Source organism: Muscardinus avellanarius (genome assembly GCF_963383645.1).
Source record: "Muscardinus avellanarius genome assembly, chromosome: 8".
NCBI classification, from domain to species: domain Eukaryota; kingdom Metazoa; phylum Chordata; class Mammalia; order Rodentia; family Gliridae; genus Muscardinus; species Muscardinus avellanarius.
Window position 1 is genome coordinate 25,064,562 of NC_137794.1, and position 26,581 is coordinate 25,091,142.

The 26,581-nt window shown below is 38.3% G+C and overlaps 1 protein-coding gene across 1 annotated transcript in view; it reads right to left on the bottom strand.

Annotated features, from left to right (window-relative positions):
- LMBRD1 (LMBR1 domain containing 1) overlaps positions 1–25,699 on the bottom strand; it is a gene marked incomplete at both ends in the record, with an annotated part of 110,633 nt that extends 84,934 nt beyond the window's left edge. The window contains 3 exons of the mRNA XM_080699980.1: positions 1,298–1,358; positions 18,600–18,776; positions 25,625–25,699. Coding sequence (XP_080556106.1) covers positions 1,298–1,358; positions 18,600–18,776; positions 25,625–25,699 — 313 coding nt within the window. The remainder of the gene's footprint in view (positions 1–1,297; positions 1,359–18,599; positions 18,777–25,624) is intronic.
- Between the last annotated feature and the right edge of the window lie 882 nt (positions 25,700–26,581).

Below are 26,581 nucleotides of genomic sequence, written 5' to 3' on the forward strand. Positions count from 1 at the left end.
ATAAGCCGGGCATGGTGGCGCAAGCTTCTAATCCCAGCATTTGGGAGGCTGAGAACAGAGGATCGCGGTTCGCGGACAGCTTCAGGTAATTGGTGAGGCCTCTGCAACTCAGTGAGACCTGGTTTCAAAGTAAAGAATAAAACTAGGGCAGAGGGTGTAGCTCGGAGGTCGAATGCCCCTGGGTTCTATCCCAAACCCACAAAGAAAAAAAAAAAGGCAATATACTTTTTAACATAGAACCATTTCAACAGTTTCAAAATTAATTTATTTAATAATAACTATTTTATAATATTAGCTTCTACACTAAAATACTACAGAAATCTTCCTAAAACTTGTACTAAAGTGATAGGATTTCATGGGGGCAAGGAATTTTTAGAGCAGGAGAAAAAGTAAAATTAGAACCAGAACAGCTAAATTAAAATCTATTGATATACTTGAAAAAAGTATTCTATCAAAAGAAACTTGAGTGTTTTATCTAAATATTATCATTTCCAATTTAATGGTCTACTAAAATATTATATAATATCTTGATTTACTGATGTAAAAAATGGCATGCCTTTCCAAAATCAGAAATTACATATTTTTATAAAAGCACAATTCTCATGATTATTCAAAGAGAAAGAAACATGGTTATTATAAGGCAATTATAATCTAATATGGAGAAAAAGGGACAAGGTTCAGTACCAATTCACCATAATCCCTGGGTTAATATGTCTCTGAAGAATGTAATAAAGTTAATGATAACTTTCCATGATGAATATTCTACTATTTATCAACCTAGAAACTCTATAAAACAGATTTTTTTTTTTTTTTTTTTTTTGGTGGTACTGGTGTTTCTGGAAACCCTTCTACCTCTGGGCTATACTCCCAAACCTATTTTTATACTTTTTATTTGGTAACAGGGTCTCTTAAGCCAGCATGGCTGGCTTCAAACCTGCACGGTGCTCCTGTCTCCACCTCCCAAGTGCGAGGATTACAAGCGTGTGCCAGCACGCCTGGCTAAAACAGATTTTTAAGTCAGAAGCATAAGTGTAAGAAATTGGCTATGCTGACAAAACAAGAGATGTGAAATTTAAAATGGCTTGATTGAACTATCACAAAGAATTGTTTTAAGTGAACCTAAATGTAGCAAAGGAGGTTTAAAAAACTTTAGGATCTTGAGAATGAGCACAGATTATATATTTTTGGTATAAAAAACAGTAATCTCATGTGATATTAAAGTTAAAAGTTTATATGTAGCCTTATTCTACATTTTGATTAGCAGCCCAAATAGAAAATAAAACTGAAAAATACTTACTATAATAGCCATATAACACCGTGTCCTCAATCTGTCTGCTGACATTAGCATTAGCCCAGTCCTAAGATAAAAAAGTAATAGTAGAAATATTAATTTTAACATCTATTTCCCTAACAATTATAGTTAATATTTAATGACTGAATATCACTTCTAGAATCAATCGTTAATTCAAATAAAGTAAGATATATATCTTTGAGAAATGAGAAACAGACAAGTAAACAGGCAACTTTCCCTATACTAAAGCTTACATAGCAACATAGTTCTGGGAGAACACAAAAGCCCCTCAGACTGAAGAGAATGGATGGTTTTCTAAAATTTATCTAATGTGAGACCAGAAGGAAGAGAATATATTCTCAGAGAAAAGGAGAGAAGACAGTATAAGAGAGGGAAGAGAAGAAGGAATATACATAATGGTATAAAATATTACAAGCTAAATAAAGGTTCACTGGAGGTGAGAGGAGGCAGGTAAAAGCGGAGAAGAGGAAGGGTGTGTTGGAGGGATTTATGAGTTGTGGAAAATATTTCAGACTTTGCCCTGAGTGCAATGTAAATAAAATATTATGAGTTTTAGGCAGAAATCGGCAAGTCTGATTTGTATTTTAGAATTATATATTTGAGCAGACTACACACTTAAAAAAATAAACCCTAAAAGGCAACCTAAACTCCTTGGCATCATGCCACATATGTTCTTTAAATTATTAAATGTAGAAGACATAATTCAAATAAATTTTTAATAGAAAAAATCTATATACTGAATAAAGTTATATAGTCTGAATAAAGTTATAATGGCAGGTCTTTTTGCCTCACACTTTAAATTTTGTGCATGTGAAAAAATAAACCTGGAGAGTCTATAGGACTGATCATTGCTTTAAGTAGTGAGGTTCAAATAAGAATCCAGGTCAACTTTTTGGGGGGTTTTTTTTTGGTACTAGGGGTGGAACCCAGGGGCTTTTTCACCTCTAGGCTATACTCCCAGACCTAATTTATACTTTATTTGAAAACAGGTCTCACTAAGTTGCTGAGAGCCTTACTAAGTAGCTGAGGCTGGCTTCGAACCTGTGCGATTCTTCTGTCTCAACCTCCCAAGTGCTGAGATTACAAGTATGCGCCACCACGCCTGGCTTCAGGTCAAGCTTTTAATATACATTTTAAGAGCTCATGTCAATGTCAGCATACCATACAAATGCTCTTAGGGAAGAGCACCAACTCTTAATTTTCTAAAAATATCTCAGAAATTTTTTCATTTTTTTCTCCTAACACCTCTAAAAATGAGCATTTATTAATTTCTTGCTGATAAATAGATAAAAGAACAAAAATGTGGAAAATGCAAACTTCTACAAATGTCAACCCAGATACACAATGTATAATAAAAACAGTATTTTCCTGATACCTACAAAGAATAGAGCTTAAGAAGCCAAATTTTAAAAATTGTTAACTAAGCCGGGCGTGGTGGCGCACAGTTGTAATCCCCACGCTTGGGAGGCAGAGACAGGAGGATCGCACAGGTTCGAAGCCAGCCTCTCTGGCTTAAGAGACCCTGTTTCCAAATAAAAAAATATAAAATAGGTCTGGGAGTGTAGCCGGGAGGTAGAAGGGTTTTCAGGAACCTCAGAACCACACACACCAAAAAAAAAAGTTAACTATATAAAGAAACTAATTAAATATAGACTATAAAAGATCTAAATAAATGGTATGTTACAAATTCCCATATGAAAAGATTGCAATTCCCTCCAAGTTAATCTATAAAAACAATATATACTGCCAATCAGAATCCCAATGTACTAAGCCAAGCATGATGGTACATTTCTATAGTCCCAACTAGTCAGGAGGCTAAGGCAGGAAGATTTCTTGACTCTACATATAGGGCCAGCCTGAGTAACAAAACAAGACAGAGAGAGAGAGAGAGAGGGGGGGGGGAGAAGAGGGAGAGAAAGTGAGAGAGAGAGAGAGAAAAGGACCTCAATATATGAAGGACAGAGTAGAAATTAAATACGTATACACCAGGAAATAATTTGAAAATGAACAAGTAAGGAATTTCACAAGCACTATATTTTACTGATAAAATCTACTATCATAGCAACCTTTCACTTACTAATTGGCATAATAAACAGTGATATGCAGTAGTTAGTGGCAAAACATGAAAGAAATGCCATTTTCTACCCAGAAATAGGAAGGAAGACAGATTAGTAAGGCAGGCATGGTGCGCACGCTTGTTATCCTAGTACTTAGGAGGATCGAGGTTGGCAGCCACCCTCAGCTACTTAGTGAGGCCCTCCACAACTTAGTGAGACCCTGTTTATTTTTAAAATAAAGAATACAAAATAGGATTGGGAGTTATAGCTTGGAGGTAGAATGCCCTAGGTTCCATCTTCAGTACCGGGGGGTGGTGGGGATAGATTAGGTCATAGGTTCCCAAGCTTAGGGAGAAAAAATAACCCAGCATCATCTTGGACACTTCTATCGCTTTCTAATTTTTTAAATTTAATTTTATTATTTTGGTGGTGGTACTGGGGTTCCTGGAAACCCTTCCTACAGGCTACACTCCCAGACCTATTTTTATATTTTTTATTTGGAAACAGGGTCTCTTAAGCCAGCAAGGCTGGCTTCGAACCTGTGAGATCCTCCTGTCTCCGCCTCCCAAGCATGGGGATTACAAGCGTGCGCCACCATGCCCGGCATTGCTTTCTAATTTTTATTCAGCCGCCCTCCCAATTATATCTGAGGCTACTACTGTCCCCCCTGAATCTGTGTACATCATCCTTGGTGGTGGTATCACCTACTTTGGGACTCTCTGGTCCATGGCCTAGACTGCCTTTATTGAATCTATCCTAAAAATATTCACACATAAGATACATTAAGATAAATAATTATACACAGATGTTTTTAATAGTAGTACTGTCCAATGAATGACTTTAGGATTCCCACTGATTTGTCTCCCAAAAGGGTGGCCCAAATGAGGCTTTCCTTTACCACACAAGAACTACACTCAGTTTCTCATGGGAGCCCAACATCTTCGGATGTTCAGCAATTAGAATGTCCTGACACCATGAACAACTTATACTCAGTTCTGACTATTGACATTCAAGCCCAAAGTGTTTATCAACCTATAAGTCCACTCTTCTCTACCCTCTGAGAGAAGACAGGAGGTTGAAAAGCCCCTCTGAGGCAAATGGGGGAGCTTATCTCTTGAATAATGTCAAGTTATACATGAACCTGAGTGCTTGCTGATCCTTATCCTGGCAAATGCCACCCTGCACCAAGTAACAATTATTTAGTGTCACTTAAAAGCTCCTTGCTTAGCCATATCAAATGTAGTGTTGAGGTATTTTTAAAAGAAAAAAGAAACTGGAGACAATCTAAATGTCCAGGGGAAAGATGGTAAAACATATAATTGTACACTGATAACAGAGAATACTATGTAGATATGAAAAATTCTGTGACCTATAAAATACCATAAATATCCATGAAGACTTTTGAGTAGAAGAAAACAAAACAATTGTAACTAGTAGTTTTAGCACATGCAATCTTTCCCTAAAAAAAAAATCCAAAAATGCCCGTAATAAAAGAAACACCCAAACATATACAAAAACCAAAAACAAAGTATAAACAGTGCTTAAAAATAGAATGAAAAAGCACTGAGGAGAATTTGGTGCAATGACTGAAATTTTCTCTCATGATTTAAATATCCAAAGGAATATGTATATAATCAAAGCTTCAGTTCCTGAGGGTTGTGCTTCTTTAGTAGTTGCTTATGCATCAAAACTGAAGTTTAGAAGATTTCTGAAGAAGACAAACTAAAAGCAACGTATCAATGTGCTATATATTATAATTACATCCATCCCTTCTTACTTCTTAGACATTGTGCAAAGTCCCCACAAGTTTCCGAAACAACTCCAGGAGGTAGTTATGCCCTCATTAAGAACTACATAAATGTCCAAATTTCAAAGTGGATATGAGCAGCTAGGCATAGTGGCACACACCTGTAATCTCAGTAGTTAGGAGGCTGAGGGAGGATCCCAAGTTTGAGGCCAGCTTCAGCAACCTACCAAAACCCTCAGTAATTAAATAAGACCTTGGTAGCTCAGAGGTCCAACGCCCATTGGTTCCATCCCTGATGAAAAATGAACAAGAGCCTAATCTCAGAAGAAAAAAAATGAAAATAGAAAGTCTGAAAGCAATTTAAAGCTGAATAATCATTCAAATTTAACATCTCTTACTCTGCACATTATTCTGTCTAGCCAATTCTTAAGGCAATAAAGAGTACAACTGTTACTATTTTAGAGCTACAAATATGTATAAAATATACAACATCACTCAAGTACTATTAATGTATTTGGCTTTTATACACTGTCTTGTCTCCAAAGTATTTGATACAATGTCAAGAGAGCTTACTTTATAAAACCTCCTTTCTTCCACATTTTGAGAACCACTATGTCTTTGATATGTTTTATAAACTATCACCTCCCAAAAGTAGAAACTAAAAGAAACATCAGTCATTTAAGACCCAAAGAAATGTAAAACAATCAAAATCTAGTACTAAATACAAGTTGTTAAATAAGAATATTATAGAAGACAGGAAAAGGATATGAATTCCCTAGAACAAAAACATAATGAGTCCCATATGTAAATTCTCTTTTCTGCTTGTAAAGATGTGTTCTGCTTTGTTTTATTTTGGTCACACTGGGGATGGAACCCAGGGGCATATTACCTATGAGCTATTCCCCCAGCACTATTTTCTATTCTTCATTTTGAAACAGGGTCTTACTAAGGATTTTTTTGGAAGGGGTGGGGGGTTCATAAATTGCTGAGGTTGGCTACAAACCTGAGATCCTCCTGCCTCAGCCTCCCATGACTAGGATTACAAGCATGTGTCACCATGCCTGGCAAGATGGATTTTTTTTTTAATTTATTTTTTGGGGGGTGGTACTGGGGATGGAACCCAGGGGCTTTTCTACCTCTGGGCTATACTCCCAGATCTATTTTATATTTTATTTGGAAACAGGGTCTCACTAAGTTGCTGAGAGCCTCACTAAGTAGCTGAGGCTGGCTTTGAACCTGTGTGATCCTCCTGTCTCAGCCTCCCAAGCGCTGGGATTACAAGCATGCACCACCACGCCTGGCAAGATGGATTTTTTAAATCCTCTAACCTAAAACTCCAACATGACTCCTCCTCACTGTTATGATGGTCTCACCTTAGCTCAGTGGTTCTCATTCAGGAGCCGTTTTGCTCCCCAGGTGTGTTTGGCAATGTCTGGAGACACTGATGAGGAGGAAGGAATGGTTACACAGGCAAAAATTCTAGTGAGCAGAAGTCAAAGATGCTGTTGAACACCAACAACGCACAGCAGAGTCCTCCACAACAAAGAACTGCAGCAGAAAATGTCAAGGGTGGAGAGACACAAAGAGGTCTCTGAGAGAAACGGAGGCCAAAAGACAGGAGCTCACTCAATGCACAACCCAATCCAAAACCTACTTCCAACTGTATCCAAATTTCAGGCCTTCCTCCCTTCAGAGTGGCCATCCTGCTTATGATCAACCCTTTCATTTGAGAACCCTATACCCTTTGACTTCTCAAGGACCTTATACCTGTAATGCCACCCTCTCTTCTCTCAAAAAATTCTCCAACTCTTCTGATTCCTAAAGTATACCAAACTCAGTAAACTCAATTAAACAGAGAAAGATTAAATTCATAACTAACACCACAATAAAACACCTCCACTGACTCTAGTTCCTGAATTGAAAAGCTGTCAGCACTCCCTTACCTCACTGTCCATACCTTACCCACTCCAACCTCAACCCCAAACGGCCACACTAAAATTATTCTTCTGGTCACCAATGACCAAATCCAAGTCCATCTCTACCTGACCCCCTTAACCATGTTCAACACCACTCACAATAAGCTACCATTCTCTTTTTCTGAAATACAGTCTTCTCCTGAGTTCCTCTTCTACATTTCTTCTTATTTCTCAGATTGCAGCTTCTTTCTTTTGGCTGGCCTTTACATAATGTAACAATCCAGGCCGTGGTCCAATCCTCAAGTCTTCACTGACTACTCAGTCTTCCCAGACGCTAGTCAGTCTGTAGCTCTAAATGATATCCAGAAGTTTACTCCAGCCTTAACACTCTTTGGAACTTCAACTCCCTACTTGATATTTCAACTTGAAAATATACAGAAAGGACTCTGAAGGCAAATGGTTCAAAATACAACTTATTTTTCTATACTTCTTCACTTATCCATGAATATGCATATAACCTGTTATTCTTCTAGGTTTCCCTATTTCTCTAAGGTGTATGAAAACACCCTTTTCTTCACCTTTCTTCACCCTCTCATATTTAATCCATCAACAAATCCAAGCAATTCAACCTCAAAATTATGTATAACCGTTAATCATCTTTCTCTACTAACACTACTCTACTCCCAACTTACCTATATTTTTGCCTTCATTAGATTTCCATTACAGTTATGAGAAAATTTAAACTCATTAGCATAATTCAAAAGTCATAAAGAATCTGACACTGACCTTCCTCTGATTCCTAGTTTATACCAAGGCAAAACTCTCCACAACACATTGCAGCTAAATAAGCCAAACTCATCTCTACATGAGAACCACTATACTTGCTTCTGCTTCTCCCAAAATGTTCCCCCTGGCTCTTTACTTAATTGACTTCTAGTTCTGGTCTCATCTCATTTAGCATTAGGCCTTACTATTCCCGTCTCTGAGTAACCCACAACATAATTAGGCTCACATATTAATCTATATTTCTTTATCATATTTATTTATCAGTGATGTTACCTTTATTTGTTGACTGTTGCTCTGGCCTTATAGTACAGTAAGCTCCATGAGAATAACAACCTCATTTACTTTCATTGTAATCTTCAAAACATACCTTATCCAGCACATGCTATATTTAGCAAATAAATATAATTAAGGTTCAACAAGGAATACAAAGTTCTAAGATATAATTACAACCATTTTAATATAATAAGATTGGACTTCCAGGAAGATGGCAAACAAGAGAAACAGCACTTATGAGTCCTGCTGATCTCCACTGCCTCAAAAACAGCACTTTACATAGCTAGAAAATACTATCGGTAGAGGAATAAAAACCATAAATACAAGGGATAGAGAAAAAGAAGACTAAAAGAACAACCAGAGAGCAGAAAAAAAACCCACCCGCCTTGCAGGAGCAGATCCCACACTGGCACCATCTTGTCTCACAGCACCAGACTTCAGACATGAAAAGGAAAACAAGGAGCTAAAGTGAGCAGCTGTAGATCAGTCGGTTGTAATACATCAGTTCTTCCTGCGCAAAGATCAGCTAAAACTTCCAGCAGCTGAGCTCACCACATCCGCCAGAGATCCAGACCAGTGCATACCTAAATCTTAAGTGAAACTGCTGTCCCTGCAGGAGAATTCCAAGTGATTGAGATTATAAATGTGTGCTAACATGCCCATCTCACACCATCCTTTTTGAAATACTCTTATTCTTTTATGTCTCTGAGACCATGTTTATCCTGGGTTTCTTTTTATCACTAATAGCTTCACCTCCTTTTGAAGTGGCTTAAAGTAATTCCTCCCACTGTAAAAAAGTCTTAAAATCTCAGTGGTTCAACACTCAAATCATTTAGGGACTCAAGCTGACAGCTTTGTTAACTTTAACACATGGCTTACAAGCACCTTGGACATTGACATCCAGCAGGCAGATAGATGAAGATAAAGAGTATTAAGAAATTTCACCTTCTAGGCTTCAAGGTGATATATAATTTCTGACCACATTACATTGGCCAAAACTCAGTCATATGGCTTTGGCATGATACAAATAGAAAATATCCCTGACTAGATAGCCACTTTATACAACTGGCTCTGTTGAAAGGGAGTGTAAATCAAGTGCTGATAAGCTGGCTGTCTAGCGACATCTAGCTTTCCTCCTGTAATGTATAATCTAAGAGTACACTCAATGGGAGGCTGAGACAGGAGGATCACACAAGTTCGAAGCCAGCCTCAGCTACTTAGTGAGGGTCTCAGCAACTTAGTGAAACCGTTTCCAAATAAAGTATAAAGTAGGTCTGGGAATATAGCTCAAAGGTAGAAAAGCCCCTGGGTTACACCCCCAGTACCACCAAAAAAAATTTTTAAAAAAGCACACTCATTATTTTTTGAGTTAGTCGTGTTAATGAACATTAAGGGAGATAGATTTCTTTATGTTTTTCTTTAGTAATTGCATCTACTTATAGTACATTTGCTTTCACCTCTGACTTCTAGATGTGTGCCTTAATTTGATACTACCTTTTCTCTGTTTTGACTTTAAAACTCAAATTTTTAATAGCATTCTTTTTTAACCTATGATGCTGTTCTTAGCTCAAACTTGGTATATCTTAAACTGACCTCACTGGTTTGCTTTCTCTTAAATCCCTTATTTTTGTCTATGGAAAGGGTCCACAAACTTTTTCTATAAAGAATCATAGTATTATAGCTTTGTGAATCAATCACATGTAGCCTTTGTCTCATCATTATTTTTTTATAACCTCTTACGTATCAATACCATTCTTAGTTCATAGTCCTATACAATCAGGGATTAATCCATTGGGCATAGTTTGAAGATCTTTAACTTGGGGTTTACTTACTGTTGAAATTTGTGCTTCATGTCTAGTTATCACATTTTATTTCTCTTTTATGGTATTTTTGTATGCTTTTATTGTGCACTGTAATTATACATCAAAATGAGGTTGAGAGTGATAGAAACATACATACACACAGCACTTGGTATGTTTCCCCGATTCCACCCTGCTCCTTCCCAATCCCCACATGCTTTATTGAGATTGAAATTGATAACTTCATATAACTACATAGTGTTATTTGAACTGTTTACTTCATCAAGTCTCCCTTTTCCCTTCCCTGCTCCCCATCCCAAGTTGCCTTCCCCTATTCTACTAGTATTTCTCCTTGTTTATCTGAAGTCTTTGTTTCCCAGTTTCTCTCTAGCTTCCACATATGAGAGAAAACATTATGCCCTTCACTTTCTGAGAGGCTAATCTCTTTTAGCATAATATTCCTTAGTTCCATCCATTTTCTTGCAAATAATGTAATTTTGTTTTTTATGGCTAGTAAAACAGTGATACAAGCATGTCCATGTTTAAAAATGTTTCTAATTGTTCAGATACATGTTTCATAGTCTGTTGGGCACTAGAGTAAAGGGACAGCTAAAGTAAAGTTCCTGTTATCATAGATACTGTTTCTGTTGTAGGATTCAGGAAAGGAAAAAGTCCAGTTATGGGAAGTTTGTTTCTTTTACATATGTATCTTATTTTCTTAAAAATGTGTTCATGAGGAGAATTCCAGAGAGTTGTACATTATACATGTGCATTATAGGAAGTGGATCTGGTTACATAGAACTAAAAACAATTATAAAATGCTCATTTATGGTTTCTATTGCATCTTTATCCAAAATAAGTCTCCCTAGTCTGTTTTAAAATTGATGTAGCAGAGCATCCTTGGAGAAGCTTCTTAGCCTTCACAGGACTGAACTCTTTCCCACCAAACTGTGCAAAGATACCCCACACAGGCCCCTGACTACCACCTTGTCTGGCTGCTTTTCTGTTCTTGTCTCTAGGGAACATTTTTTTCCTTAGTTCTTAGAAAACTTTGGGACATGCATTGGAATGCTAATTATAGTATGCTTTATCCCTGGGATCTGAGGAGGATTTCAGTCTTCGATATGTATGATTTTCTGTATATACAGGTTTTTTGCCCCCCCCCCCCGGGGAAAGTTGATAGTTTTCATCTTAGTGTCAAAATGATCAGTGACCTGAAAGATTTCACTCTCTACTCATTGATTAAAGCAAGTCAGTGTTACTGTTATATATGACTTCACTTCCATTTGTGTCAGTAAATTTTATTGTACTTGGAATTAGGATGTGAACCTTAGGAATCTGTTCCTTTCCTTTTCTTTTCCTTTTCTTTTCTCTTCTTTTCATTTTGGCGGTACTGGGGACGGAACCCATGGGCATTCTACTTCAGAGCTACACCCCCAACCCTATTTTATATTCTTTACTTTAAAACAGGTTCCTACTAAATTGCAAAGGGTCTCACTAAGGAGCTGAGAATGGCCAAGAACCACGATCCTCCTGTTTCAGCCTCCTAAATGTTGGAATTACAAGCGTGTGCCACCATGCCTGGTTTCTTTCATTTTTGACAAATATATTTAAAGTTTTTTAAATGAAAAGATTTTAGTATAAATCAATAATCTGTGATATTGTTTTGACAAATCTCTTAGTGACTAGTAAAATGTAATGCATGTAACTTTAGCTACATTTGCTTATGAGGATATGATACATCTTTCCTAGATCCTTTAGTGTTTGTTTAAGATTTTTATGGGAGATTCTAATTATGCTCTGTAACCTCCATTTTGGATTTTAATTTTTTATGTACCTTAGCTTACTCCTGTTGCAAATCTAAAACTAAATGTTTCTTCTTTTTAATTCCAGATGGAGATTTTATAACAATTTTTGATAGTTCTGACCTTTCCTTTGCAATTCAGTGTAGTAGCATACTGAAACTGACATTATTTGGTGAGTAGTAAACTTTACTTATTTAATTTGGCGGTACTGGGATGGAACCCAGAGGCATTCTACCTCCATACTATACCTTGAGTCCTATTTTTCTGTATTGTTTATTTTGGAATAAGGCCTTGCTAATTTACAGAAGGCCTCATTAAGTAGCTCAGACTGTCCTTCAACCTCAGTCCTCCTATCTCAGCCTCCCAAGTACTGGGATTACAAGCTTGCACCACTACACCCGCCTCGATAGTACACTTCCTAATCAACTTATTTTTTGTTTTTTTAAAGGCTCAGAATTTAGTAATAATGTATCCAAAATGTGCTTAATTTGCATTGGAGGAGTAGCTTTATATTACTTGAGTCTTATAAGAAAATAGAGAAGTTTAATTCAGTAGGAATAGTTAAGATTATTTGGATTTTTAAACACATGACTTAGATATTTCTCATAGAGTATTATAGCTATTATTTAACCAAATCAGAATTTTTGTATATTTTTATTGGTGCATTGTAATTATATTTCATAGATTCAGAATGATACAAACATATACAAGTAGAGCACTTGGTGTATTCCCCTCCTTATCCCACCCTGCTCCATGTTACTGAGATTGATAGTGATACCTTCATGTGTGTACTTAGCCTTATTTGAATTGTTCCCTTACTCATCAGAATTTTTGAGTTGTTATACAGTTTGTGTTTTGGGAAGATTTAAGTTGGCATGTTTTACATTTTATTTCTGCTTTATTATTCTAAATAGTGCATGCTATTTGTCTAAGTGTATCAGATTAAAAATAATTTCAGGGTTAAAACTATCTCTGAGTTCTTTGTTTTTTGTTGTTGTTGTTGTTGTTGTTTTTGGTGGTACTGGGATTCCTGGAAGCCTTTCTACCTCTGGGCTACACTCACACTCCCAGACCTATTTATACTTTTTTATTTGGAAACAGGGTCTCTTAAGCCAGCGCGGCTTGCTTCGAACCCGCGCAATCCTCCTGTCTCCGCCTCCCAAACATGGGGATTACAAGCCTGTGCCACCATGCCCGGCTTATCTCTGAGTTCTTTAAGAGCTAATAGTTAGCCAAGCATGGTGGCACAGGTTTGTAATCCCAGCATTCAGGAGGCTGAGACTGGAGAATCACGATTTGTGGACAGACAGCCTCAGCTACTTAGTGGGGTCCTTTTCAACTCAGTGAGACCCAGTTTCAAAATAAAGAATAAAAAGCAACAGGTAAAAACTTCTGAAATCATAGGAAGGAGGAACAACAATGGAGCAATGAGCTCCCACAACCCCATAATAACAGAACCTGATAATACAAAAATGCAGAGATCTCCAGAAGATCAAATCAGGAATATAACTATAGAAATAATACAGGACTTCTGAAAAGAATTTAGAGAGTCTCAAATAAAGGATGTAATCTTTGAAGTAAAGGCATCAATTCAACTATAAACAATCAATTAGACCACAAAAAGAATAGAATCTCGCTCCTAGAAGATGATCACTCCAAAAACGAACCCATAGTTTACAACTTAGAAAAAACTATTTGAGAGCAGGAATTGGACACTGAAGAAATATGGGACCATCTTAACAGAGCTAACCTAAGAATAACTGGCATAGAAGAGCTAAAAGAAGGTGAAACCAAAGTGACCAACAATCTCCTCAAAGATGTAATAGCAGAAATTTTTCCAAACAAACATATTGAAAGAGGTCGATACACAGGTTCAGGAAACTTACAGAACTCCCTTTAGACAAGATCAGAGAAAAGGTTCCCCATGCCACATAATAGTAAAAATGACCAATGTAGACGCCAAAAAGAGAATCTTAAAGGCAACAAAAACAAAAGGCAAAGTGACATTCAGAGGCAAACCAATTAGAATCACTCCAGACTTCCCAAACCAAGTCATGAAATCCAGAAGGGAACTGGAGTAACATATTCGAAACTCTCAAAGAAAAGAACTTGCAGTCAAAAATTTCCTACCCAGAAAAACTATCTCTCAAATTAGATGGGAAAATAAGAAGCTTCTATGACAAAGAGAAGCTGAAGGAATGTATGTCTTCAAAACCAGTACTAGAGATAATACTCAAAGAGATTAACTATAAAAAAGAAATAAGTAATACACACCAGAACCAGAGAAACAAGAACTTCTATCCTGCAGACAACTAAGCAAAGAAGAACAAACAGTATTTCAAACTGAAATAAAATCTTAACATGTTAGGAATTAAAAATCATCTCTCAATAATCACAGTGAATGTAAATGGCCTCAATTCCCCAATTTAAAGATATAAAGTGGCAAAATGGATTAAAAACTAGAACATTTATCCGCTGCTTGCAAGAGACACATCTTACAAGTAAAGATAGTAACAAACTTAGGTAAAGGGCTAGGGCAAGGAATCTGTGCCAATGGAACTCGAAGACAAGCAGGAGTAGCAACTATGATATCAGACAAGTTAGACTTCAAGCCCAAGCTTATTAGAAGAGACAAAGAAGGCTGGGCGTGGTGGCGCACGCTTGTAATCCCCGCGCTTGGGAGGCAGAGACAGGAGGATCACGCAGGTTCGAAGCCAGCAGCGTGCGCTGGCTTAGGAGACCCTGTTTCCAAATGTAAAAATAGGTCTGGGAGTGTAGCCCGGAGGTAGAAGGGCTTCCAGGAACCCCAGTACCACCAAAAAAAAAAAAAAAAAAAAAAAGAAGAGATAAAGAAGGTCATTTTTTACGGGTAAAAGGAACAATCCAACAAGAGGAAATAACGATAATCAACATTTATGCCCCAAACATAGGTGAAGCTACTTTCATAAAACAAACTCTTTGTGACATTAAGTCACACATGAATCCTAATACAATAATACTGGGAGACTTCAACACCCCTCTCACACCATTAGACTGATCTTCTAGACAAAAGGTCAGTAAAGATGCCTCAGACCTAAAGAACAACATTAACCAAACGGACCTGTTGAACACATATAGAATACTTTGGCCAACTACAGCGGAGTTCACATTTTTCTCAGCTGCTCACGGAACCTTCATCAAAATAGATCACATTCTGGGCCACAAAAAGAGCACTAGCAAATTCAAAAAATGTTACATACTTCCCTGTGTCTTTTCACACCATAATGGAATGAAACTAGAAATCAACTATAAGAAAAACCACATAAACATGTGGAGACTGAACACCACACTTGTGAAAGAAGAATGGGTCATAGAAGAAGTAAGAGGTGAAATCAATAAATTTCTAGAAACAAATGAAAATAGAGATAAAACGTATCAAAATCTCTGTGACACTTTAAAGGCAGTATTAAGAGGAAAATTAATAGCAGTGAGTGCTCACATAAGAACAAAAAAATCACCAAATAATAACCTAATGACACAGCTCAAGGTCCTTGAAAAAGAGAAACAACCTAACTCCAAAGCCAGTAGAAGACAGGAAATTATTAAAATCAGAGCAGAAATTAATGAAGTTGAGAATTAAAAAGAAATACAGAAAATCAACAAAACCAAAAGCTGGTTTCTCAAAAAATTAACAAGATAGATAAACCACTAGCCAACTTAACAAAAAAAAAGAATCAACCCAAATTATAAAGAAATGAAAAAGGAGATATCACTGCTGACAATGTAGAAATCGAAAAGATTTTCAGAAACTACTTTGAAAAACTATACTCCTCCAACAAAATGGAAAACCTGGAGGAAACTGACAACTTTCTAGATAAATACAACCTTCCTAAATTGAGTCAAGAAAATATAGAAAATTTAAACCAACCAATAGCAAAGAGACTGAAACAGCAATAAAAAGCTTACCATCAAAGAAAAGCCCAGGACAAGATGGTTTCCCAAGTGAATTCTATATAACCTTTATAGAGTAACTAATCCAAATACGTCTCAATATATTTCATGAAATACAAAAGAACAGGACTCTACCAAATACATTCTATGAAGCCAACATCACATTAATACCAAAACCAAATAAAGACAGGTCAAGGAAGGAAAACTACAGGCCTATACCTTTGATGAACTTGGATGCAAAACTGCTAAACAAAATACTAGCAACACACATTCAAAACCGCATAAAGAAAATCATACACCATGACCAGGTAGGGTTCATGCCAGGGATGCAAGGCTGGCTCAACATACAAAAATCAATCCATGTAATTCATCATATAAACAAAACCAAAGACAAAAATATACATGATGATTTCAATAGATACTGAAAAAGCAAATGGCCAATAAATGCATGAAAAAATGCTCAACATCATTAGCAATCAAGAGAGATACAAATCAAAACTACCCTGAGATTTCATCTAACTCCAACTAGAATGGCAATCATTCAAAACACAAACAACAAAAAATGCTGACAAAGATATGGAGAAGAGGAAACTCTAAAACATTGTTGGTAGAAATGGAAATTAGTGCAACCACTTTGGAAAACAGTATGGAGAATCCTCAGAAAAATGAAAACAAATTTACCATTTGATTCAGCAATACACCTTCTGGGTATCTACCCAAAAGAAAGGAAACCAAACTACCAAGCTAATGCATGTGTATCTATGTTCATGGCTGCATAATTCACCATAGCCAAACTATGGAGCCAGGCAAGATGTCCATCAACAGATGAATGGATTACAAAACTGTGGGATATGTACACAATGGAATTTTACTCAGCCATAAAAAAAAAAACACAATTACATCATTTACAGGGAAATGGATGGAACTGCAGGACATTATGCTAAGTGAGATTAGTCATTCACAAAAAGTAAGAAATCAGATGCTTTCTCTAATATGTGAAAGTATTTACTTTAGAAATTTCAAGATAAAAACATTTCCCCACAAAATTTAAACAAATCAAACATCCTAAATTCAAAACTAAAATATTTTCTATTCAAACAATAATTATACAAGGGACAATTATACTGCTTTAATTATATCAGAATAGGTGTGTGTGTGTGTGTGTGTGTGTGTGTGTGTGTGTGTGTGTACTTTTTTGATTTCAGTGTTTAGAAAGAAAAATATCCTAGAAGTATGATGTTGTCCATCTGGAATTACACTATTTTTTATTTTCTGGAGTGCTGGAGATTGAAAACAGGACCTTGCACATGCTAAGTAGGGGAGGGGAGATGTACTACCCAGCTACATGCCTCCCTCCCAGTACTATACTATTTTTAAACAGAATATCCAGATATTTTTAAAATGTCAAAATCTTTTCTCCATGAAACACAGCTGTATACAAAGCCACAAGAATTAGTAATTTTATGGAATTTAATTCTAAAATGACACTTATGGGGCCAGGCGTGGTGGTACATGCTTGTAATCCCAGCATTCAGGAGGCTGAGCCCGGAGGATCACAGTTTGCAGACAGCCTCAGCTACTTTGTGAGGCCCCCTGCAACTCAGTGAGACCCTGTTTCAAAAATAAAAAATAAAAAATTATAGCCAGGGGTGTCACTCAGAGGTAGAATGCCCCTGGGTTCCATCCCCAGTACTGCAAAAAAAAAAAAAAAGAAATAAATAAAATGCCACTTATTTTTCAGAAGCAAAAACCTCATATCATTAAAATCAACTATTTAATTACCTGTGTCCAAAATCATTAAAGGTGTATTACTCTTTGCCCAATAATAAAACGCAGAAAATCTAAAAGAAATTGAAATTTCTAAATATATACAACCTTCAGAAACTGAGTCAAAATACAGAAAATTTAAATCAAAGAGATTAAAGCAATAAAGAGCCTACAAAAGTCTAGGACCAGATGATTTTCCAAGTGAATTTTATAAAACCTTTATAGAAGAGCTAATCCCAATAAACCTTCCTCAATCTATTCCATGAAAAAGGAACAAGACACTCCCATTCTATGAAGCCAACACAACATTAATTCCAAAACCAAATAAACAAAGCTCCAGAAATTATAGGCCTTTAGTGTTGATTAACTATCAAGAACCTCAGCAGAGAGCCAACAGAATGGGAGAAAATTTTTGCCAACTTTTCCTCCAATAGAGAACTAATATCTAGAATATATAGAAAACTCAAGAAACTCAATGGTAAGAAAACAAATCAAAAAATGGGCAAGTGAACTAAATAGATACTTCACAAAAGAAGAAATTCAAATGGACAATAAATGTATAAAAAAATGTTCAACAAGATACAAATCAAAACTACCCTGAGATTTCACCTAACTCCAATTAGAATGTCAATCATTCAAAACACAAACAACAACAAATACTGGAGAGGATGTGGAAGAGTGGGAATTCAGCTGGGCATGGTTGCCCATACTTGTAATCCCAGCATTTGGGAGGCTGAGACAGGAAGATCACAGTTCATGGACAGCCTCAGCACTACTTATGAGGAACTCTAGATCAAGAAGAAGAAACCATAGATGAGGAAATAAGAAGGCCTGAGGGGAATGAAAGGGGTGGAGAGGAAAATTTCCTAATACACATGATGTACATTCACAAACATATCAGAGTCAATCACTAAGCCAAACAGGAGAAGTAAGGAGGGAAGAGGGAATGGGGTAGGAAGTAAGGAAGGGCTAAAAGAGTAATGTATCATCTATGTCTCTACAATCTTGTACATGCATGTCTATAATGCACCAATTAAAAAAAAACACAGTTGGTTTCTAATCTACCAGGTTGCATTGTTGGCATCTACACATTTCTTATTTATTTCCAGCTACAAAAAAGAAAACACAAAATATACTGGACTACCAAATTTAAACACTTAATTCCTAAGAATTTGAAAAAAAGTTCCCATGGTAAAATAATGCTTACCTTAAATGTGCCATTTTGATTTTTCATGTAAGAAACCAAAAATATATCCACTGGTAGAAGTGCTGATGTGATGAGTGCAATTGCTAAGGAAAAGATTGCTGTGATGGTGGAGACAACTTCACTTTCCCTCTGACTTTGGTATTTTCGGACATAGATCCAGCAAAATGCCAAAATAGCCTGGAACAGAAAAAAAAAAAAAAAAAGAAATGTTTATTACCCTATTTATTTCCTATCACTGATTTTAGAAATGTTGCCAGCAGGAAATTTAATGTCATGTGATGATTCTTTTCCATATATAAGGAAAACCCATAACTTGCCCTTAAGATTTAGAATTTTCAAAATCTACTTCATGAATGCTATGTGATTTCACTTAGGTGTAAACACACACATCATTATTTCATTATTAAGTGTTCAGTTATATAAATCCTCACCAAACACAGCATAACTTTTAATGGTTACATGCTATGTCATAATTATAACTAGCTTTGAATCCTTTTGCTCTGTAGACCTCTCAACCTAAAGGAGATCTAACTAGAAGTTGTCCTATAAATGAACCATAATAGACAATACGTTAGATGGAAAGTAACCTCTGCCCTGTTATGACAGTTCAAGATTCACCTACAGTCAACTGTCAACAATCATCATGCAATTACTATAATAATTGCTATAATTCAAAATTTTAAAAGCCTTTAAAAAAAAGTCAACACTGAAAATGGATTCGTCTGCATGGCAAGGGACTTTCCAGTGGGTGGGGGAAGGGGCTCCCAGAGGTACTGAAGTTGACATCTCTAATCAACCAGATATTCTTTCTTTTTTTTTTTTTTTTTTTTTTGGTGGTACTGGGGTTCCTGGAAACCCTACCTCCGGGCTACACTCCCAGACCTATTTTTATATTTTTATTTGGAAACAGGGTCTCTTAATCCAGCAAGGCTAGCTTCGAACCTGCATGATCCTCCTGCCTCCGCCTCCCAAGCACGGGGATTACAAGCCTGCGCCACCACGCCCGGCTGTCAACCAGATATTCTTTTGTGTGTGTGTGTGTGTGGTAACTGGGGGTGGAACCCAGAGGCTTTCTACCTCTGGGCTATACTCCCAGACCTATTTTATATTTTATTTGGAAACAGGGTCTCACTAAGTTGCTAAGAGCCTCACTAAGTAGCTGAGGCTGGCTTCGAACTTGTGTGATCTTCAGCCTCCCAAGCAGGGGGATTACAAGCGTGCACCACCGTGCCCGGCTAAACCAGATATTCTTAATAGTTACCAAGGCCTTTCTAGAGACTCACAGAGCATAGGACTTTATAGTGATTCTTTAACTTTAGAGAGCATCAGAATCACATGCAGGGTTTGATAAAACAAAGACTACTGGGCCCCACCCAAGTTTCAGATTCAAGTGGTCTGGTGTGGACCTAAAAATCTGCATTAGTAAATGGGTTCTACAATGGGGCTGGCTCCTGTTCCAGGAACTTTGAGAACCTTTGTTCAACTTAATTTCAGGGGAATTGCAGACAGGCACTAAATCAATGGTTCTCAGCCTTATCTGTTAGAATCACCTGGGTAGTTTTAAAATACCTTTGTGCCTCTCCCAGTCCTCATCAAATCAGTGACTTAGTGAGAAATGCCTGAGGATTCTAGTCTGAGCCAAACTTGAGAAGACGGTAAATTGTGAGTTAGAAGCCTGAATAAAACCATCCAATTGGCCGGGCGTGGTGGCACATGCTTGTAATCCCAGCATTCAGGAGCCTGAAACAGGAGGATCACGATTTACGGCCAGCCTCAGCTACTAGTTAGTGAGGCCCTTTGCAACTCAGTGAGACACTGTTTCATGATAAATAAAAAATAGAACTGGGGATGTAACTCGGAGGTAGAATGCCCCCAGTTCCATCTCCGGTACTGTAAAAAAAAGAAAGAAAGAAAAACCATCTAATTAGTTTTACATCTTCCAAATTCTCCTACCATGAGCCAGATATAAGAACAATTTCACCCCCTATCCCCAATTTTCCTTTGTCCCTTTGTAGTTAACAACTCTCTTTACTATCTTCATCTGTCCCTACAGCTTGTCTTTTCTAGAATTTCATTATACACCTATGTAGTATTCTGTCTTTTGAACCGGCTTCATTCCCTTGGCATTATGCATTTGAAATCCATCTGCATTATTTGTACTATTCCTTCACATCGCTGGCATTTCAGCTGGTGATAGAAGAGCCCGAAAAAATTAAGAGACTTAAGACTTAGGTACCCAAATTTTGATACAAAACTGGAGGATCGCGGTTCGTGGACAGCCTCATCTACTCAGTGAAGCCCTCTGCAACTCAGTGAGACCCTGTTTCAAAATAAAGAAAAAAAAAAAAAAATAGGACAGGGTTGTTGCTCAGAGGTCGAATGCCCCTGGGTTCTATCTCCAGACCCGCAAAAGAAAAGAAAAGAAAAAAGAAAAGAAAAGAAAAGGAAAGAAAACTAATATATAACTTTAACAATTAAAAAATGTTGGAGCTGGGCATGGTGGCACACACTTGTAATCCCAGCATTCAGGCTGAGACCCGAGGATCATGGTTCGCCGACAGCCTTAGCTACTTAGTGAGGCCCTCTGCAACTTAATGAGACCCTGTTTCAAAATGAAGAATAAAAAAATAGGGAAGGGGGTATAGCTCGGAGGTCAAATGCCCCTGGGTTCCATCCCCAAACCCGTAAAAATAAATAAATAAATAAATAAATAAATAAATAAATAAATAAATAAGTTGGTAAATAGTACCCCCAAGCCCTCCCAAGAGGTTCTGATTTAATAAATCTGGGCACTGGGATTTTAAAAACTCCCTAGGCAGTTTTCATGGGTGGCCAAGGCTGAAATGAAAGGGACAGAGGAAATAATGAGAATAAAGGCCTACTTATTAAACTTACAAGCTTACAATTCTTCCTGTGATCCTGTTAAACTACAGATTCTGATTCTGTGGGACCAGGGCCTTACATTTTGTATTTCTAACACATTCTCAGGTAATGCCCACACTTTGAGTAACAAGAATAAGCTTGATTTAGAGAAATAAAGACTATCTAAAATAGTAGGAAAATGAAAATAGAAATCTGAAAAACTGAAATTTCAGCTAAAGTACTGAAGACTTTGGAAGCTAAATAGCATACTTTAGAATTGATATAGTAAACACAAATTATAAGTATGATGGACCAAATCTAATCATTAGTTATGTTAGAGCAGAAACTGAAGTACATTATTTGCCCGCAATCAAAACATGTACCTTCTGATTCTTTAGAAGATGGATGAAAGCAGTACAAAAGTGTGAAGTCTCCAGACCCCTGCTCATTCCCAGAACTCTTCCTGAAGTCTCAAAAATTAAACACTATTCTCATTAAAGATGCCATTAGCCTTTTACACTGTGCTAATACTTACACTCATGGTTCATAAGCCATGTGGGTAAAACTGCTAGTGAAGACAATGGCACCAAACCATGCCAGTAATCACTCATTCTTCACTACTGCACACTGGAAAAAGCACTATTTAACTTGAGATTGTACTTGATGAAGCAGTAAAAATTAATTTTATTAAACTTTGGCCCACGGTTTTTACAACTATATGTGGAATAAAATATGAGGCATGCAGCCTGGTGTGGTGGCGCATGCCTGTAATCCTAGTATTTGGGAGGCTGAGACAGGAGGATTGCAGATTCACAGCCAGCTTCAGCAATTTAGCAAGGCCCTCCACAATTTACTAAAACCCTGTTTCAAAATAAAAACTAAGCCGGGCATGGTGGCACACCCTTGTAATCCCAACATACAGGAGGCGGAAAAGGAGGATACCGGTTCATGGACACCCTCAGCTACTTAGTGAGGCCCTTCGCAACTCAGTGAGACCCTGTTTCAAAAGTAAGCCAGGTGTGGTGGTGCACGCTTGTAATCCTTGAGTTTGGGAGGCTGAGACAGGAGGATCGCACAGGTTCGAAGCCAGCCTCAGCTAACTTAGTGAGGCTCTCAGCAACTAGTGAGACCCTGTTTCCAAAAACTATATAGAAAAAAAATAGGTCTAGGAGTATAGCCAGGAGGTTCGATTCCACCCCCAGTACAAAAAAAAAAAGTAAAAAAAGACTAAAAATTAGGGCTAGGGGTGTAGCTCAGAGGTAGAATGTCCCTGGGTTTCATCCCCAGTACCGTTTAAAAAAATTAAATTAAATTAAAAAATAAAAAATAAAATAGGGCTGGGATGTAACTCAGAGGCAGAATGTCCCTGGGTTCCATCCTCAGTACCACACACAGGCACACGTGCGTGAGTGCGCACACACACACACACACACACACACACACGCAGAAGCATGCATAAAGCCCTGCTATATACCAAGGTATGGTGGCTGTCACCGGGAAAAATACTTCCATGCTTAAAAGCTGAAAATCAAAGTAGCCACTCTTGTCAAACAAGACCATATTATTTACTTGAAAGAACAATTAAACTATGGTTATTCAGACTTGAGTATTTAGCAATTTTAGTAAATGAACAAAGTTAAAATTCAAATTTTCAAATGAAAATTAGAACTTTGAAAAACTTGTGTCCACTATTGTGAACTTGACAACTTCTCAATAATAAGAAAATTTAGAGGCATTTTTGACAAGATTAGTGGTGATTTAATATAATATTTTGATATTGTGTAATGAAATAAATCCACATTTGGAAGATATGTATTATGAGTATTTTCTATACACATTATGATATGCATTAAGATATACATTATGAGTATTTTCTATAGTATTTTCTAAGATAGGTAAGTGAATATTTTCTAAATGGCCAACACATTATTTTATAAAGCTATGAATGGGTAAAAGGACAGGTCCATTTAAAGCATACTTGGACTAATGTAGTACTGAGGATTGAACCCAGGGAAGTTGTACCTCTGAGCTACACCCCCAATTCTTTTTTTTTGTTTTGAAACAAGATCTCACTAAGCTGCTAAGAGTCTCTCTAAATTGCTGAGACTGGTCTTGAATCTGTGATCCTCCTGTTTCAGCCTCCCCAAAACCTGGGATTATGTACCACCACACCTGACTAATAAATTTTAATGTAACAGTACAAAAAATTCACTGATTGGGTTTTAGATTCCACATTGCAACTAAATATTAAGGAATTTTCCCTTGTTGAGCTTCAGTGTAGCAAATACCCACAACTATCTAAGAACTGCCCATCACTTCCAATTACATACCGCTGAAACCGGATTTTTTTCATATACTTCAGTCAAAATAACTTATCTCAAAGATGAATGAAAAAGTAGACATGAGAATCCAGTTGTCTAATAAACCAGGAATTAAGAAGATTTGTGGATTTTTTTTTTTTTTTTTTTTTTTTTTTTTGGTGGTACTGGCGAGGGAACCCAGGGGCCTTCTACTGCCGGGCTACACTCTCAGATCTATTTTATATTTTATTTGGAGATAGGGTCTCTTAAGGCAGCTAAGGCTAGCTTCGAACCTGTTCCATCCTCCTTTCTCAGCCTCCCAAGCTCGTAGATTACAAGCGTGTGCCATCACACCCAGCTGATTTGTGGAAATTTAAACAATGGCCCTTATTAACTATTGTTTTCCCACTCTAGCATCCAAGTTTCTAACTCTAATTCTATTTGTTCCTACTGTGATTTCACCAAATAAAATGTCTTCTCTTTTTCATCTGTCCAAAGTCTACCTCAATTCTCACTTTGAACATTGTTCTCTATTTCCATAAGTCCTATTTCTTTATAAAGACAAACTCTGGCTTTCACTGCTTAAAACACATTTCAAGAATTTTAGTTTTCCCACCTACAGTTCATTTTGTTTGCATCCATCTACAATGCACAGCGAAAGTGCTGTAGCTGAAATGATTATTCATTCACACGGCCAGGACAGTCCTGCTAGACTTTACTACTGGTTTCATAATTGTTCATTTTCTTCTAAATAAACTAAATCTGATGGACTGGATAAGCCAGCAATTCTTGAGGTAAAGGAATGAATAACTTGGAGACCACAGCCAACCTTTAAGATTTCCAGCTCCTCCAATGGGAGGAGTCAAGGCATGTTCCAGTGTAAAGGCATTTCTATGAAAGTGAAGGTAAACAGAAGCCTTTCCTTAGATTTTCATGCAATTTCGTTGTTCTGTTTTGTGGTGGACTTTCTCCTGAGAAAATTTTACTTGCAGAACATACTACACAGAAGTCAGACGTCCTGGGAATGTGATAAAATAAAATCAAGTAGTCTGATTTCTAGAAGTAAAATTTTTTCTTGTTCTGTTTGTAAAGCAAGAAGTCAAAATGCACTGAAACACGAAGTAACAGGATGGGATGAAGGAAACAATAAAGAGTTCTGAGGATGTAGAGAGATATAAGGAGAAACAAACTGAAATTGTTTAAATTTGGGTAAGGGAAGTAATAACCAGGCCATTCGGGTCCAGCGAGGTCCACATTTTGAGCACTTAATCAGAAATCAGATGGATAGAAGAGAAGGCACCGGAGGCCCTGACCCTGGCCACACGGGGGCTACTCCTCTGCCCTTACACTTGTTCCACATCTAGTAAGAGACTGGAAAGGAATGTGGCACCTAGAAGGTAGAACATGCCACAACTGACGTCACCAAGGAGAATCGCACAATGGGCACTGGAGGTTGGCGACACTAAGGCCAAGGGTGGGGAACACACAAAACACATTTAGAAAACCCGACGAGTCAACACCACCAGTGCCTACCGACTGGGGAAGGTCCTGCGCGGCGCCCCACACCCTGTGCTTCATCTCACGAGGGGCCCCAGGCCGCCACACCCTCTTAACCTCTGGGGTCTCAGACCTCACCAGCCCAGACCTCACCAGCCCAGACCCCAAGTAGGGGATCGAGCACGAGTTTCCACAAAGGAAGCCTGCACCTGAGACGCCGCGGGTGAAAGGACGCGGGAAATCGACGCCCCCTCGAGCCCCAGGTCGGAGCCCAGGCAGGCGGCGCGGGGTCTCCAGGACCCCGAGAGGCCAGCTCGCGACCTGCCCCTCTCCTCCCCCAGTGCAAGCTCCTAGCGCCTCCCCTACCAGTAATAAGAGGCCGAATATGCACCAGCCGATCACCAGCTCGGCGGAAGCCGCACCCGCAGCCGCCGCCGCCATCTTCGCTTCCGGTCCCGGCGGGGCTGGCCGGGGCGGGGAGGGCGGGAAGGGAGCGGGCACGGGACGCCGAACCCGCGACCCTAAAGGTTACGGGGGCGGGGCCACCGGTTGCCCAGGAGACCAGACCCTCGAGCGTCCCCTGGCGACGGGCCGTGGCGGGGTGGGGCGGGGCGAGAGGGCCGGCCTGGGGGCGGGGCGCGCCGGGGACGCGGTGACGTCAGCACGCCGCAGCCCCGCGCCTGCTGGGCTCCTAAGAAGGGGGCTCCGGGGCAATGCAACTCTTTGGGAATCATTGCCCCATCCTAAATTGATGGGCCGGAAAAGACAAGGAACCCATGAAGGAAGAACTGGGTGGCTCCGGAAATCTAAACGAATTTCAGGGTTTGCACTTCCCGCAAATGAAGTCTGTTTCTAGTGTACAGGTGTGATGAGCAGAACTCACCGGGACGCAGGATAGCTGAGTCTGACAAGGACTCTGGTTTTCTGGTGTTGGTGCCCCTTCCGGGTAACTGCTTGGCAGGACACGGCCTTATTTGATGTAATGTGATGTGATGGCCTTTCTGTTTAGATCTATGCATGCCTATGAATTTCCATGACGGCTTTATACACTAAAAAATATCTCATTGTATGCACATATTTATAATAAAGTTGTGGGCTCCTGTAATATTCAGAAGTAAGCACTGTTGTAGGCCCCTACTTGAGGCAGAGGGAGACAATTCCAGGGATAGCTTGCCTGGGTCCATTTGTGTGTGAGTGCATATTTAACAACTCAATCAGACAAGCATAGCTTGTGATGTAGTCAAAACATAACTTTATGAGTGAATACCATTTTTTACAATTTATTATGTGGCAGTGCTACTCCTTACTTAGGTAGCGGCCTGC